General features: G+C 46.2%; 3 protein-coding genes across 3 annotated transcripts; 2 read left to right on the top strand and 1 right to left on the bottom strand.

The window, feature by feature from the left end:
• Positions 1-1,920: 1,920 nt before the first annotated feature.
• LOC137794257 (L-rhamnose-binding lectin CSL3-like) lies at positions 1,921-4,052 on the top strand. The gene is made up of 8 exons (XM_068590983.1): positions 1,921-2,023; positions 2,143-2,175; positions 2,494-2,544; positions 2,666-2,804; positions 2,996-3,111; positions 3,221-3,271; positions 3,547-3,670; positions 3,794-4,052. Exons 1-8 carry the CDS (start codon positions 1,993-1,995, stop codon positions 3,903-3,905), a joined length of 657 nt encoding a protein of 218 aa, XP_068447084.1. The 5' UTR covers positions 1,921-1,992; the 3' UTR covers positions 3,906-4,052.
• A 1,840-nt stretch (positions 4,053-5,892) lies between these two features.
• inha (inhibin subunit alpha) lies at positions 5,893-8,119 on the top strand. Its single transcript, XM_068590981.1, has 2 exons — positions 5,893-6,391; positions 7,082-8,119. Exons 1-2 carry the CDS (start codon positions 6,118-6,120, stop codon positions 7,822-7,824), a joined length of 1,017 nt encoding a protein of 338 aa, XP_068447082.1. The 5' UTR covers positions 5,893-6,117; the 3' UTR covers positions 7,825-8,119.
• A 99-nt stretch (positions 8,120-8,218) lies between these two features.
• On the bottom strand, positions 8,219-15,285 carry LOC137794253 (gap junction gamma-1 protein-like). Its single transcript, XM_068590980.1, has 5 exons — positions 15,194-15,285; positions 11,463-11,735; positions 11,133-11,358; positions 10,330-11,028; positions 8,219-9,798 (listed from the first exon to the last, which is right to left on the bottom strand). Exons 2-5 carry the CDS (start codon positions 11,700-11,702, stop codon positions 9,785-9,787), a joined length of 1,179 nt encoding a protein of 392 aa, XP_068447081.1. The 5' UTR covers positions 11,703-11,735; positions 15,194-15,285; the 3' UTR covers positions 8,219-9,784.
• Between the last annotated feature and the right edge of the window lie 1,423 nt (positions 15,286-16,708).

Here is a 16,708-nt window from a genome sequence, read left to right as displayed (position 1 = left end):
GTCTCCAGCGGCCGTTTCTCAATACGCGATCTTCTCTGTACTTGTCAAGTATATATATATATATATATATATATATATATATATATATATATATATATATATTTATATATATATATATATATATATATATATATATTTATATATATATATATATATTTATATATATATATATATATATATATATATTTATATATATATATATATATATATATATATTTATATATATATATACAATATATATATTGTGTATATATATATATATATTTATATATATATATTCTTTTGAGTAAGGTGAATACCCCCCTTCCCCGTAATGTCCTTCTCACCTTTTTCACCCCTGACTCGTTTTCATGCCTGATGAGTGTATTTGGGTTAATTATGACTTGTTTGTTGCACATTGCTATTTTACCAAATATATTATAATAGTATACATATTTTACTAGTTTAATTTATATTTTAAACAAGTAAGTTAGCTCCACTTTAAGACATTCAACCTTTTCTCACAGTCTTTTAATAATAACTTCATTATCTCAAAAATAACTGTGGTTTGCAGGCAGGAGTGAAACACATAGGTTTCAGGAACAAACGAATGACAATAAACAGCAATGAGGTGGAAGACATAAAAGCAATAAAGCATAAAAGTCTTCATGTCATTGTTTTTGCCATAACAGCGCACGCTTCCTGTTCTGATAAAGACCATCAAATGCAATTGGTTGGTTCAAAACAAAGCGTCTGTGAACGTCTGGTCTTTGGCCTGTTGAATAGCTGATTAACTGTCCTCTGACAGAAACAAACTTTATGAAAAAATATTTCTGAGACGCATTCAAGGCCAGTCAGATAAAGAGGGCCTTCCCTTACAGTAGACAAAGACTTTTTGTTTAATGGGAAAAGCAGGTGTGTGTGTGTGAGATATTGCTGCTATGACAAAGTCAAAGTGTGCATCATCAACACTAAAACAGCTCGTACGAACTCAAACAGATATTTTTATTGTTATTGTGAAACATTTATTACTCGCCTACTGTTGAAGATATGCCATTTTATTAGACTTATTAGCAGGCACGTGCACAGATAGACCCCTAATGGTGCTCAAGCACCTGCCCTTTTGCCCTGGTTGAGAAAAGTGCCCTTTCTGCTGGAGCACGTTTTTTTCTTCATTCATGGTTATTTAAGAATAAGAATTACTTTATCTGTCATCAATTCCCCCCAAATGTGTTTTGATACCTGACGGGGCACTTTTTTGAGTTCTTGTGAGAGTTCCGCCTCGACATGCTCTGCGGAGCTCACAAGCCCCCCCCCCCCTCCCCCTCCGTCCTCCTCCTCCTCCTCCTCCTCCTCCTCCACGTAGTTTGACATCCTGGAAACATCCTGAAAACACATATTGTCGTCTACTTCTCGCTTGAATCCCTTTTTCCTTTCTCCAATAAAAAGGATGATATTTATTCAGGGAGTGCAGTTCGTGGTCTCGGGGCCAATGGAGGCTCTGACATCTTGACAGCGCTGCAGCGGAGGAAGAGGCTTAGCGTTGGTTGAATTGTCGGTATTTGCTTCTGCATGTTTTCACAGTTTCTCCCCACAAGAAAATAAATAAACTGTCGTACGCTGAGGTGTGTTGATTTCTTTGATCTTTCGAGGGATGAAACAGAGTTTCTACCTCATTTCTCTCTCGACACACTGTACATATTGCAAGCGTCCGTCTTTGTCCCGCAATAAATGGACTTTCCATCGCGGCCGTTGGCTGTCAACCTTTCTACTTTTTAGCTAACTGAAAGATAATATGTAGCAACATATGTTTTTGGAGAATTCAAAATCTGTTATTAAATGTAACATTCAGTACAGACTGTTCTGTTCGAGTCCTCGGGGATGTTTACTGACGGTTTGAAGGCCGTGCTCTTCCAGGGTCGGGGGTGTGCGCCTTTTAGGCAGATGAAGAAGAAATCGTATAAATCACGGTGTTTTTCTGCGTATTAATCATCGTTCTCTACGAATGACAAGATGGTCTCCACCAGAGTGACCGTCATCGCCCGTGAGTACCCGACCTGTCGTGCTGGTTTTAACGGTCCTTATGAGGAATTAAATAACTTGGGACCAAATCATGTGACGTGGCCAGTTTATCTTATTAATTAAACGCTTTATGTCTTTCAGTCCTGGCTGCAACTTTGTGCTTGATATCTGAAGGTAAATTATTCGGATCTCCTCCCTTTAATTACTTTTGTGCCTTTTAAACTTGATTTTACCACGTATTAAACTTAATCTAAATGTACTTATACTTTTTATCTCTTGTATACGGTATTCAATTTCCAGAAGAAGGCCAACTATGTTTTAAATGACAAGAATAAAGCAATGATTGGATGAAAAACTTGAAAAAGAAACATTTTTTCCTGCTTTCTAATCCTGTCATTAATGTCCCTGAGATTCTTCTTGCAGCTTCGTTCATGTTGGGAACCTGTAAAGGTTTGAAGTATAAACACTAACTTACACAATACATTGCTGCAGGACTCCTCTACGATGTGTCGTGTCCTGGAGAAAACGGCGAGCTGCAATGCCGTGTGTATTTTACTGTTTATTAACCTTTCACATGAAATAAAATCCATTCATTGGCACCTTATTTCCTCTCTCGGGATTCAGCCATCGTCAATGTTGCGATCTGTGTTTTGTGTACGTTCAGCTGCGGGACAAGTGATTGAAGTGGTTAAAATGAGCTCTGGCGTGAAGAGCGATGCCGACTGCGCTGACAGGAAGAAGCCCGCCAGGGTCTCCAATGAACACTCCTTGCATAATGGCATGAGATACTGGGTCCCGCTCATGTAAGTTATCCTTATGTTCACTTCCTTATAGTCGCTCCCTTTGTGGAGTAAAGAAATAGACTGCAAAGCAAAACCCGGTATGTTCATTTAAAAAATTATAGAATGTTGTTTAAAAGATCCTCAAATAACTATTAGAGAGGGACAATACTCTTGACTGTGCAATATTTTGACCTTTTCCATTATTTTCCCAGCTGCAACAATCTGGAACGATGCCGGCTGCCCAAGCCCAACAAGAAGATGTTCGTGATCAAGAACTCACAAGACAATTTTGTTCAGATCGACTACGTATGTCGAATGAGACTAGCTGGTGAGTGTTTTCGAGCAGTGCTGAGGGCCGGCTGACATGCAGCAGAATGTGTTGAAGAAGTCGAAGAATGCAAGCCAATATCTGACCTTCTTTCCCGGGGGTTTCACAGGGATGCAGACCGTTGCCGCATGCGAAAACCAAACTGCACGGATCAAGTGTGGTAGGGGAATGTGTCAATAATCCTCTTCGGATTTATTTTTTGCTGTAAATGTATTCATACTAATCTTCAATGATGTACTCAAGACAATCTAAATGTTTAAATCTATACTTCCTGTGGACAATGGCCCCTTTTTTGGCAAAATAAAATAAAAATATGGACTATATTACTTTAAAAGCCTGTTTTAAAGTTTATCATGACATTGTTGTGGCTTTATCATTTAAGTTGCATCAACTGTTGCCTGTTTTATGACATTTCGTCTTCTGTGTCGCCCTCAGAAAGCGGACAAATTGAAATTGTGAGTGCCAAATATGGGCGTTTCGACGAGAACATCTGCACTAAAGTGCCTTTGTGTTTGACCTTCTGCGGAAGTTTCTCAGCTGAAACACGCGTGAAAAACAAGTGTGTATTTATTGAGGGAATATTCTTTGTACTGAATATATCATTATTTGTGTAAAACAAATAGAGACTGAGTTCATCGAGACTGGTTTTAAGTAACTCCTGCTTTTCTTATTTACCTTTCAGGTGCGACGGTATTCAAAAGTGTACACTTAAAGCCAGCTCTCGTGCTCTGGGACCTCCTACTCCCAGCTATGATGTTCCCATGTACCTCCTTGTGGATTTTATCTGCAAATGATTGGAATAATAAATGGTTACGGCATTAATAATCTGTCTTTTTTAAGGAGAAAACTAATTGTTTTGAAACAATTCATCCATTGGTTTCTTCTAAATACATAGACAAAAAATATGCTGGAATGAATTATTAAAAGAGTGAAAATAATAATTGTGTCTTCTTCTATTTTTAAGTCACATCTGACCAGTACAATATATATGATGTACTAGTCAGTTCTGCTGTTTTGTTCTTTTTAAATGATTTCTTCAGACTTCCTGCAATTACAAATGAGGGATGTAAAAATGCAATTTTTCAACATATTGTCAATGTTGTTTTTCTCAAGGACATTTATCCACTATACAAAATAATAGCCTATGCTCAAACAACCAGGATATGATGATTATAACCACAGAAAAACACATCCTTCCACATGTATGGAATGTTATATGGAGCTACTTTTCTGTTATTAGGGTGTTTTTGGGAGTTATTGGGACAAATGTTAAAAATCAGCGGAGCTGAATTATGCACAATTTAGAGTGAATAGTGTCTGTGCTGTGTTTTGGCCCAAATTGTCGTGAAACACACGTCTGGTGACGTAACGTTAGTATTGTAGCGCCCTCCTCTGGTCAACACAGCACGTTACAGGAGCTCAGGTCTGATAGTGAAGCGTCTCCATAACAACAGGGTCAGCTAATTGAGAGTTAGCTTTTAGCATGTCACACACTAGCATGTCGACACCACACAAGTGCAACCAGAAGTACACACAAGTGTTTTCTGCTCTTGTCGTGTACAGGTGTTGCTACTCACGATGATGACGTCGTGTTTAAACGTCCCACGCGGCCATGACAGTGAGCCAGGGGACAAGAAGACCACGACCCTGGAACCGGAGAAGCTAAACACACTTTAGCCGTCATTCTTCTATATATGTCATCCTGTAGTTACTGCCTTTGACCACAGTGGGCGCTGTTCAGCAGGTTACAGTCTCACTTTAAATTAATACATATATGAGTGTATTTGGGTTAATTATGACTTGTTTGTTGCACATTGCTGTTTTACTAAATATATTATAATATTATACATATTTTACTATTTATATTTTAAACAAGCAAGTTAGCTCCACTTTAAGACGTTCAACCTTATTTCACAGTCTGTTGTTAATAACTTCATTATTATGTCAAAATATCTGTGGTTTGCAGGCAGGAGTGAAACACACGGGTTTCAGGAACAAACGGATGACAATAAACAGCAATGAGGTGGAAGACATAAAAGCAATAAAGCATAAAAGTCTTCATGTCGATGTTTTTGCCATAACAGCGCACGCTTCCTGTTCTGATGAAGACCATCAAATGCAATTGGTTGGTTCAAAACAAAGCGTCTGTGAACGTCTGGTCTTTGGCCTGTTAAATAGCTGATTAAATGTCCTCGGACAGAAACAAACTTTATGAAAAAATATTTCTGAGACGCATTCAAGGCCAGTCAGATAAAGAGGGCCTTCCCTTACAGTAGACAAAGACGTTTTGTTTAATGGGAAAAGCAGGTGTGTGTGTGTGAGATATGGCTGCTATGACGAAGTCAAAGTGTGCATCATCAACACTAAAACAGCTCGTACGAACTCAAACAGATCTTTTTATTAATATTGTGAAACATTTATGACCCGCCTACTGCTGAAGATATGCCATTTTATTAGACTTATTAGACTAATATGATCCATCAGACTTGACCTTTATAATCACTCCCGTCCATGCTTTACAATGACAATGTGACAGGTGAGCTTTGATGTCACACACTGTACATAAGGACTGCACACACACACACACACACACACACACACACACACACACACACACACACACACACACACACACACACACACACACACACACTGTACACAATATAATATGCGGACACATTCCCTCTATGCTGTGTGAAACAGCCACAGAATCAGTTCATGCAGCATCCCAACCGTCAAGGCCATCCTTTGCTATCTGCCACTTATGTGTTGGAAACAAAATGCGTTTTCTTGCAGACTTCACTCAGACTCAGATAGCTGCGGAGCCAAACAAATATGTGTGAGAAGAAGGAGAGTCACAGACGAGGATCACTTTTCTGAATCTACTTGGACCTCCATCTTCACAGAAAGGCTGTGCGTCACTGGAAAATTGCCAGACTTGTGTTGATACACCCAAAGGGGATTTCTCGTGCCCAACAGTGTCAGGTGGTGGCGTCCAGTGCAGTCATGGTGTCCTGCGCTCTCTTCATCGTGGGCCCTCTGTGGATCCACGTTATGACGCGAGCCTGCGGGGGAGAGGCGCTGTCCAGGGAAGCTGTGTTGTCCTGGTTCAGCCAGAGGATCCTGGACGGCCTCGGGCTGGAGGAGCCTCCTCTGACGGCTCCGCCAGAAGCGAGGCGCGCACCCCGGAGGGCCCCCGGGACGAGCAGGACGCCGTGGGTCACCCATCAAACCCGTCCGGCCCAGGACACAACCCAGATCATTCTCTTCCCCGGCTCTGGTGAGAAGCTTTGCTGCTTTTGTTTCGTCTCTTGACACACGAAACACTCGTTGCATGTTCACTCCAAACGCTTTTGGATCTTTAATTCAAAGGAGAAAGTGTGTTTATGTCGTGTTATAGAAAGGATTTCATTTTCTGGGGGCGAATTTGATTTTTAAGGACTGAAATTAAACACACAGAACTGCCCAAATTGTGTGAAAATTCCTAGTTTTGTTCTATGAGGTACTTGAGCACAAGACTAGAATAAAATGGAAGTGCTGGCATGAAGATTCCTGTTCCTTTAAAACCGCCTGGACTATGTAGTTTATCTTAATTTCACATATTTCAGACGGCAGTAAACTCACTATATTCAAGCTGCAGACACAAATGAAGCTGAATACTTGCACTGCATCATGCCATACAGGTCTTGCAAATAGATATGAGTGAGCAGGTGTCAGTACAATGGAAAAGCCCCTGTGTGTAGATTACAGCAGATTGGGAGAGCAATTTAAAAACCGTGTTCCTCGAACACAGATGTGTCACAAATAAACCACTGGAGGTCAGCAGAAACAAAAGTATTAAGTTATTCTCATGGCATGACTTCTTGTTTGTAAATCACAGTAAAAAAAAAAAAAAGTAGGACAATGAGGATGAAGCCTCAAACAACAAAGCAATAAACTTCCCGTCTGCTTTCCCGTCTCCCTTTGTCAGACTCAACCTGTGCCACGTCGGACTCGGCTCCTGGAGGGACCGCCGACAGCCACTTCACGTATTACTTCCATCCCTCCATGAACAACCTGGACACCCTGGTCACATCCGCTCACTTCTGGTTCTACGCGGGCGAGGGAGCCAACTCCTCCACCCAGCTGTTCATCCTCACCGCGGCGCGGCGGCTCCTCCGGGCGGCGGAGGCCGCGCCGGAGACGAGCTCGGACGGATGGAGCACCTACCACCTGGACCCGGGCCCGCTGGCCTCTGTGGCCGAGGGCCCCTTCATGCTCCAGGTCCGCTGTCCGGCCTGTCGGTGTCACAGCGACGAGCCGGACAAGACGCCCTTCCTCCACCTCCGCGCTCAGCCCCGCGGCCCCGTGCGCTCGCCGCGCCGCGCCCCCGTGACCATCCCCTGGTCTCTGACCGCCGTGGACCTGCTGCGGCGGCCCTCTCAGGAGGGACCCGAGCTCAGCGACTGCCTCAGGACAGAGATGGAGATCAGCTTCGAGGAGCTGGGCTGGGACAACTGGATCGTCCATCCAAAGCTGCTGACTTTCTCCTACTGCCACGGGAACTGCTCAGCCGGGGATCGAACCACCGCCATGCTGGGCATCACACAGTGCTGCGCTCCGGTCCCGGGGACCATGAAGTCCCTGAGGGTCACCACGACATCCGACGGCGGGTACTCGTTCAAGTACGAGACCTTGCCCAACATTATGCCCGAGGAGTGTACTTGTATCTGAACATGGGAGCTTAAAGGGCCAGTACACTCAAACAAAAAAAGGACATGGGTTCAGAACACGTCTGTGCTGAGGTTTTGAGATCAGTTTTTCCAGAAGTAATGTTTCATAAGCACAGATGGGAATATATTACACATATTTAACCTCTATTGTGTTATCATAAATGGTGTTGTGTTCATTGGTGTGATTCTGGCCTCTAGAGGGCAGTCTATGTCTACTTTTTACACCGCTTCCCATCACATCGTTACCTTGTTCAGTCTGACTTCTGCATTAAATCATTGATGTAAACACAAATAAATTCATGGTTTCATGTTTTTCGTCGTATTGACACAACGCTCAGCGACAGAAAGAGTCGAGTTCAAAGCAAAACGTTCAAATATATTTATTTCCTCTGAAGACAAAATAATCTCTACAGTTACAAAAACTACAAAACATAGAAGAAAAAAAAAGTTTTTAAACCATCGGCGAAATATCGTATTCAAAATGGAATGTCGTACCTTAACGCAAGTAGCAAAACTGGAAGTGAGATGATTACAAAAATACAGCATCAAGCTGCTCTTCGGCAATGCAATTTCATTATTTCAGCCAAAGATCATGAAGCCGTCTGAGAGACGATGAAAAAGTGTGAACTCGGTACGAACACGGAAAGCTATTGGTCCAAAGCCTCGCCATGAAGATTATACGTGTTTACACGGCACCGGGCTGCGTGTCAGCAGCCAACTGTCATCCTTTTTATTTTTATTTTTTACATTTTTTATTCCAGGATACATGAAAGCGTCCATGTTTCAGCTCACGGAGGGCTGGTGGTGCACGTCAAGGATGGAAAATATGTCTCACCAAAGAAGAATGTCAATTTAAAAAAAAAAAAAAAAAAAAAAAGACAAGGGTGGAATTTCATTGTTGACTGTAGCGCAGAAGACAGATGTTTCCAGCCGGTTAGCAAAAAAAAAAAAAAAAAAAGGCCACAAAATATGAAATTATTCTTTCAATTTCTGCACAGATGAACACTATGATGAATCATATTCAGAGAACATCATTTTCAGAGAAGAGATATACTAAACATCCAAGAGCCTGCTTTTCAGAAGTCGTGTGAAATCGCTTCCCTCCGAAACTAAAGCGTAAATATCTGGAATAGTAAAACATGGACTGGTGAAAGATATGGAGCGCTTCATATGAATTGATTGTACAAAAAAAAAAAAAAAAAAAAAATGATTCTTGGAAATCCCTTGGAACATTTCCTGTCAATAAAGAATTCAAGCATTTCCCAGGTAAACATTTTGGCCGATTAGAGCAAATAAACAGGCTTCAAAAACCCCGTCAAATATTTATGAAATGGTGGAGGAGGAACATCCAAAACGACATCAAATCTGTTCGACTTCAACACGACTCGTGTAGCGCGGGCCGAGCCGCCGCCGTCGCTCCAGAAGAGACGTTTGGGATTCTCCCTCCGAGGCCAGACGGACTCAAAAAAAGTACACTCGGGGCCAGAAGAGTTTTAAGCTTTTTTTTTTTTTCTTTTTCTATAATCCTTACAAAAGGTTCCGGGAGAGGACGAGGATTATTGGACAGCCGCAAAAAAACGCAGAGTGGGGCGGAGGAACAGGAGGCGGAGGCGACGTTTTTTTCCCCCTCCGCCGAAGGCACAGTGGAGGTTTGGACGCAGGTCAGCAAGCAGGAAGTGGAGATGGAGGCCGGCTTTCAAGTTTAGAGTCGTGGAGATGAACCGTTTGTCGCAATTCAGCTGGGTCAGCGTTTTTCTTCTTTCTTTTCCTGACTCACCTCGAATACTGAAAGGCATATTTCTCCCATCCACACACACGGGCACGCACACACACACACACACACACACAGACACACAGACTTTGGTCTCCCTCAGTGGTCTGACTGCTCTCCCATATGTGCACCCCCCCATGTGTAAGGCCAGGAGGAATGGGAGAACAGACGTCTGAGGCAGGAAGCACGTTCAGTCATGTATTCCTAGGAGACAAAACGGAGGAAGATTCAGCTTTGTTGTTGACTTAAAACCAGTACCGGGGTGGGTGACGAGGTGTTTCACTGACCTGAGGTCAGGCCTCATGGAAATAAATCAGAGGTATGTTGACAATAGAGCTGAAACAATAAATCAATGGACAGAATTATCTGCAACTATTGGGAGAATTGATTTAGCTGATTACTAGTTCAGAAATGTACTTTTGTATTTGTTCAAAGAAGGTTGGCGTTACTTTCTTTACCCCCCCGACAGTTTAGGGCGACCAGTCTTTTATAAAATTGCTCGTTTTGTTCACTCAACACAAAAAGCAAGAACGATTTTCCATTTTCAGTCCGACCAAAACACAAAACGTAGTAAATAAGGTCGTAAATCTTAAAAACTGGTGGATATTTGACTGAAATCACCAACTTTCCAGCTTGTTAATTGACTAATTTGTTCCTCCGCCACAGCAAAACCACATAAAACGGCCTGTAAAAACATTATTACGCAACCTGAACGTGTGCAAGTGTGCTCATTACCGTTCTCGCTCGCCTCTTCCTGCTTCTCCTGGGCGAAGTTGAGGCGGTTCTGCTCGACGGCCGTCTGCGCCGCCGCGTTGGCCTCGGAGCTGCTGCTTCGCGACGGGCTTCGCTCGTCCGCCTGGTAGGCCAGGTCCAGGTGCTGCTGGGCCAGCTTCAGGTGCCTCCTCAAGCGCTCCAGCTCCCGGGACGAGGGCCCCTCGTCCCCGAAGCTCTCGCGGCCGGAGTCGCCGACCGGCGAGTCCCTCAGGGCCCCCTTCAGCTTCTCCTTCTTCATGGTGGCGTGGTACCCCGGGGGCGCCGTGGCCATGGAGCGAGACGAGGACGACGGCGGCGGCGCCGGCGGCGGAGGGCCGCGGGAGCCGAGGGCCCGCCGGCGGAAGGTGTCGCGGATGCCGCTGACGCCCAAGTGGATGATTTCGAAGATGGTGAGGAGCAGGCAGAGGAAGGACACGACGTACATCACCACCAGGAAGACGGACTTCTCCGTGGGGCGCGACACGAAGCAGTCCACCGTGTGCGGGCACGGCGACTTGGTGCAGACGTAGAAGGGCATCACCTCGAAGCCGTAGAGGACGTACTGCCCGAAGAGGAAGGCCACCTCGAAGGACGTGCGCCAGAGCAGCTGGCAGACGTAGACCTTCATCAGGCCGTCGCGCGTGATCCGCCGCCGGCCGTCGTGCTTCTTCTCCGAGCCTTCTGAAAATGAAAAAAAAACACACAAAAAAAAAAACCACAGATCCGAGGGTCAAGGACGCGAGTTGGACACGGCTCGCGATCGCTACGCCGCGCCCTCGCCTTACTTTTCTCCGCCTTGTCGGGTTTGTCTTGTTCGATCTCCTCGGCGATCATGGGGTCTTCCTCGCCGTTGTCCTCGGCCTCCTCGTAGTCCCGCACGGCCCCGCGGCTGACGATGGGCATCCTCTTCTTCTGGCTGCGAGCCGGCCGGTACTCGCTGTCCTCCATGCGGGCGATCTTGTGCATGGCGAAGCCCAGGTACATGATGGTGGGGGTGGTGATCATGATCACCTGGGCAAAAAAAACAAAAAAAAACAAAACAGGACGACAACGCCCTCGGGTTTAAATCTCAACTACACCATCGCAGGCGACGGCGACGGCGCGCGGGCTCTTACCTGAAAGATCCAGAATCGGACGTGCGAGAGCGGCGCGAAGGCGTCGTAGCACACGTTCTCGCAGCCGGGCTGCTGCGTGTTGCACACGAACTTGCTCTGCTCGTCGTAGTAGATGGTCTCGCCGCCGACGGCCGTGAGCACGATGCGGAAGATGATGAGCACCATCAGCCAGATCTTCCCCACGAAGGTGGAGTGGTTGGAGATCTCGTCCAGCAGGCGCGTCAGGAAGCTCCAACTCATGGTGCCGAGATGACCGGGGAGCTAGCACCAGCTCTGCGAGGGAAACGCGGCAATAAACGCTGATGTCACCAGCAATTCAATACAGCATCAATGCGACGTGTGGGGTTTTTAAGTATTTTTTTTTTTACAACATTTAGTCGGCTCACACGGGAAAATTGGGACACGAATGATTTTATTCATGAAATGTTGAGCAACTTTTGGGATACATGTGTTGGCAATTTAACATGTCTTTAACCAAGCATTTTCAACCTCTCAAATTTGGACATTTGCCATTTCATTTTTGGTTTCCCGTGACGCCAAACCGAATATCTACGAGAACCAATATTGCCCGGACAACAAATCAGCTAACTATTCAAACTGAAAAGCCCCCAGAGGCAGAACTCAAACGCTCTTCGCTGAATTAATAGGAAGTGTACACATGCGTCAGGTTTACACATCAACACACTGATTAAAAGAATGCGAGAGCAAATGGAGGCATGCAAGGTAGACCTCAAACCGCAGGGCTCAGAAATAAACACAGCCACATGCTTTGTTGTAATCGGACACAGATCTCCCAGACATGCAGGTATCCGCGGCGCGCTAACGACACAACTCAAAAAGGATCCCCCCCCCCTCCCCTCCCGTCGGTGGGTTCGGTTCTCACAGCACCCTGAACCCGCTCGGCCTGAGCCGCTTCATCCAACATCAAAGTGCGGAGAGAGAGAGAGAGCCGCTTGTGAGACTAACGCCGTGCACGTGGTGAGGGAAAGAGTTTCCTCGCCCCGCTGCCAGAGGTTATCGCTTTAAGTTCTTTAGAAAGCACAGTTTGAGACCGTGACTTGGCCTTGACATGAAGAGGGGAACTTAGCAGGTGCTTTGTCAGGTCAGTGAACAGAACAAGAGAGGGGGGGGGGGGGGGGGGTCACGGATTATTTGCAGAAAAGCTCGACGACCCGAGTTCTGCAGGTTCATCGGAAACAAAAGCCTGACTTCAGATTGAACAAATATCAAGTTTCTTTCTCTAAATCCAGCCGAAAGAGTCGCCTCGAAGCCCATTCGAGCCCTGGGATTAAAATCAAGATTCGGCCCCATGCACATCAAATGGAGCCAAACGGCCTCCTTGCCTCTTGGTCCCCGCACCCGACTTTAAGAAAACAGGGTGTAGTTCAGAAAACAACCAGCATTTCATGACTCATTGGAACAGGACAAGGCCGCGGCCGTGACGAGCATCTGTAGACACGTCTGCTCGGATTACTGCCCTCGCTCGCCAGGTTACTAATCCGTTCCCTTCGCCGAGCCCTTCATCCATTTGGCACCTTCAGGTGGTTGTAGCCACGGCGAGGCTGGGCTTGCCTGAGCCCGACCAGGAAAGTATAACACGGCCGTCATGTTAAAAATACTCTCCGGGCTACGCCGAAAGCTATGAAAACATGTTCGGAGCTGGCTGGATCCAGATTCCAGACAAGGGAAAATTACAGGCCTCGAAAACACTTCTCCGATCTAAAAGTAAGTCGGAGACGTTCTCCTCGCCGCGTCGTATTCGGAAGAAGAAAGAGAGAAGAGAAGAAGAAAAAAAGGATTTCGAGACGGCCACCTTATCTCAGAGAAACCTCCCGCGTGGGAACGCAAGATTGTTTGAGAAGACAGACGGACTCTGTGACCCTGGAATAAAGGCTGGAGGTGGGAACACGTCCAGCTGCGAGGTGACATCTGTTTCAGCCACCATGTCATTATAAACCACACCTATGTGGAGTGAAACCTCCATGTGAGCTGCTCACACAGAACAAAAAGAGCAATTCTGACTCCCCAACGAGGCGGATTGTCCCTTTAAATACACAGAAACTCTTTGAGAAAGCACCCAATGGTCACATTCGACGTCCATCGGTGGTCAGACTGCTGTGGATTCATCAGTATAATCAAAACAGTTTGACCTCTAAGGAGTTCTACCTCCCTTTGTGCCAATTCTTTATCCGACTATAAACAAACTTATCACAATCTACACTTGCTAGAGACGCCTTGTCCTTGCAAACAGAGGTGAGAGAGAGTTCTCCATTTGGTTTTTTTGGACTTCCAAATACTCTTTTGTATATTTTTTACATTCTCAGAAGGGCAAAACTAATCCACGACACAAAGAGAAATTGCGCGTCGACTGTGTTTTACATGAACCGTCACAAGCACCATGATGCATTTCTTTGGCGTGGCCCTTCTGCCAGGAACTCAAAGAGTCGGCTCCTGGCTCCTTGGCAGGAGGGACGGACGGTTTGTGTAACTCCAGCGCTCGCGAGAGGGAACTTTGCATTCCCGGTGGTAGAAACCCGCGGACGGCAGGTGTGACCGCTCCAAACCGACGAGCTGGGCCCATGAAAGGTCACGAACAGAAAGAGGTTTAAGACCCCTCCTCTCGTTCCCCAGATGGACCCCATGTCCTCAGCCGGGACGCTTTTACAGCACCCCTTGTAAACACGCTGTAAAAAAAAAGCCTCTGGAAACAAAAGGAGGAAAACAAACAATCTGTTGGACTCTGTTGCTCAAGTAAATGAAAACTTTGTTGTTTTTGTTAATGCCACCCTCCCAACAACAAAAAAAAAAGAGCTAACCAAAGACAGCTTTCAAACAGTAGCTTATTTGCTCATGTGGGCTAAACCCAGCTCAACTGATTTAATGGCTTTTCTGCTCCAGGAGTCACTGGGCTCCAGGAGGAGATGGAGGGGGTTGGAGAGCTTTTTGGGCAAAGGATCTGGACAAAGCGAAGGCGAGCGGACATTCCTGCCTAACCAAAAGCAGAGAGCTGGGTTTTAGGGTTCAGGGAGCAGACAGAGGGCACACGAAAGCCCCACGCAGTCTGGGACACACGAACAACACCTACACACGTCAAGCCCTGCTCTTCTGTCCGCTCACCAGCACAAAAATACACTTTTTTGGACTTTACAAGACATCCAGAGGGAAACGAGAGTTCATCCACACAAGACTGGTTTCTCTTTTCTTTTTTTTTTCTCTGTTCCACATAAGCTGTAAAAAAAAAACACACACACACACAAGAAAAAAGTTGAAAGGGAGGTTTAAAAAGATGCTTTTGAAGGCTCTGAACACGCTTTTGCTGAGTCAGACGGAATTGTTTTGGAAATTGTGGCATTCCTGGAGGAAAACAAAGTGCTGCCAAGCTTCAGAGGGGAAACAATAATCCGGTGAGTTTAGAGGATGAAGCCATCATTTCAGAAGAGTCAGACACGAGCGGTTTGGAAAAGTTCAAAACCAGAAGAATTAGTCATTTACAAAAGGCAAAAAGGAAAATCACTGCAATGCTTTCAGTCTGCGGTGTGAGTTTATTTAGACATTCAGATGTGGCAGTTGGTTAAAGAAACCGGTTTGTTTGCTCCTATAACATCTGGAGGGGAACTAACGGGGACTTCTAACAAAAGGTTTACAGGTTACATGTTCCCCTTCAGAGCGTCAAAACCAAACCAAACCAAAAAATAAATAAATAAAAAAACAGGACTTTCGCAGCGACTCACCGCACTCTGGCACGCGCTATCCCAAATTGCGTTACGTGGAAGAAACCCCACTTGGCACGTCTCGTGCACTCTGCGCGCGGCACACAGCAGCCGGACGGCGAGGCGGCTCCACGGAGCTTTTCCCGGAGAAGCACAGAGAGACTGAAGTGTCGCAGCAACGCGCTCCGGCCGCAGGAACACCGACCCTCGATCCGCGTGGCTCCTCTCGGTCTCGCGCTCCCTCCTCGCGCGCCTAATTGCTCGAGCAGCTTTTCCTAATTAGCGCGCGCGCGCTCGCGTGGCTCCTGCGTTGCGTCCGCGTCCGAGGCAGGCAGTCTTTCAGTGGCTAAGCCCATTCAGCGCGCGTTGACCCCCATGTGTCGGGGTCCCGAACGAGAGGACAAAAGAACAGATCTGTGATTCCCGCAGGCTCCTGCTCTCCTCCTCCTCCTCCTCCTCCTCCTCCTCGCACCACCTCCACGTAACTCGGCCCCCATTCACGAAGAGAGGAGGCCCCTCGCCTGAAACCTGAGATCCCAGACTACCGTTCGGCCCTCCCGACGGAACTATGGGCATCCCATTATACGGTTTTCATAATATGATGCTGTGAAGTGTCACATTGAACCTCAGGTCTCCAGAGGGAGTTTAAAGACACCTCTGCTGCACCCTACACCTCCATTCAGCACATCCTCACGCTGCCCGGTGGATTAGAGGACAACCGTGTCTGTCTCTACAATATTTTACAGGGCATTTTATGGACGTGCTTTCCTTTTAAGAACTGTGAAAAGTTGCTTAGGTTTGCAGTCACTTCATCATCAGACGTCTCCGAATGCACGCACTCGTGTTCACGCAGCTGCCCTGCAATTCATCTGATGAATATGTGTGGTGTTTATTCGGCATTTTGACTGCAATACGTCGCAGAATTCAAAAGTTATTCCCGAGCTCCTCCCTGACGATGCATTGCATGCGTGTATTTCTGTGTGAAATGAGTGCACTGCCCCTTTAAACACTCCACGTCAGAAGATTTATGCTGTTAGAACAGTTTACATTCTTGTTTTGTTTTTTTTTTGTTGCTAAAAAGTACACCGAGTGCCACAACACCATAATCGAATCATTTGTCTTCCTGCTGAGGGCCCCGTGTTCTCCACAAGGCCCTCGGCTTGGCAGCCCACCGGCCTGACGGAGCGCTGCGTGACTGGTAGCTTTTAGACGACGGAGGCCCACCGTCCAAGAATTTGCTCGACTCGGGCGTTCAGCAAAACAACAGATCCCTCGCTGTCATGCACGGCGCAGCTGTAGCGCTCCCGACTTAACCAGAGGAGCCGAGATGTTTGGTGGAGGCTGTGGGAAGTCGAATCCGGCCAGATGTCTGCGCCGGGCCAAGTCTCCGTGGCTGCGTCCCAGCTCTCCTTCCAGTCGGCTCCAAGTCAGCCACGAACTCGTTCACCTGCGTCTCGTCGCCCCTCGCTTGGAGACAGACGCGCATCCTGCCATCTCCTGCCATCTGGAGCAGGATCCACTCTGAATGCACCGTCA

This window comes from Clinocottus analis, unplaced genomic scaffold, assembly GCF_023055335.1.
Source record: "Clinocottus analis isolate CAN_PGR_092001 unplaced genomic scaffold, fCliAna1.0.p SCAF_24, whole genome shotgun sequence".
NCBI lineage: Eukaryota > Metazoa > Chordata > Actinopteri > Perciformes > Cottidae > Clinocottus > Clinocottus analis.
This window is presented reverse-complemented; position numbering and strand designations above follow the sequence as displayed.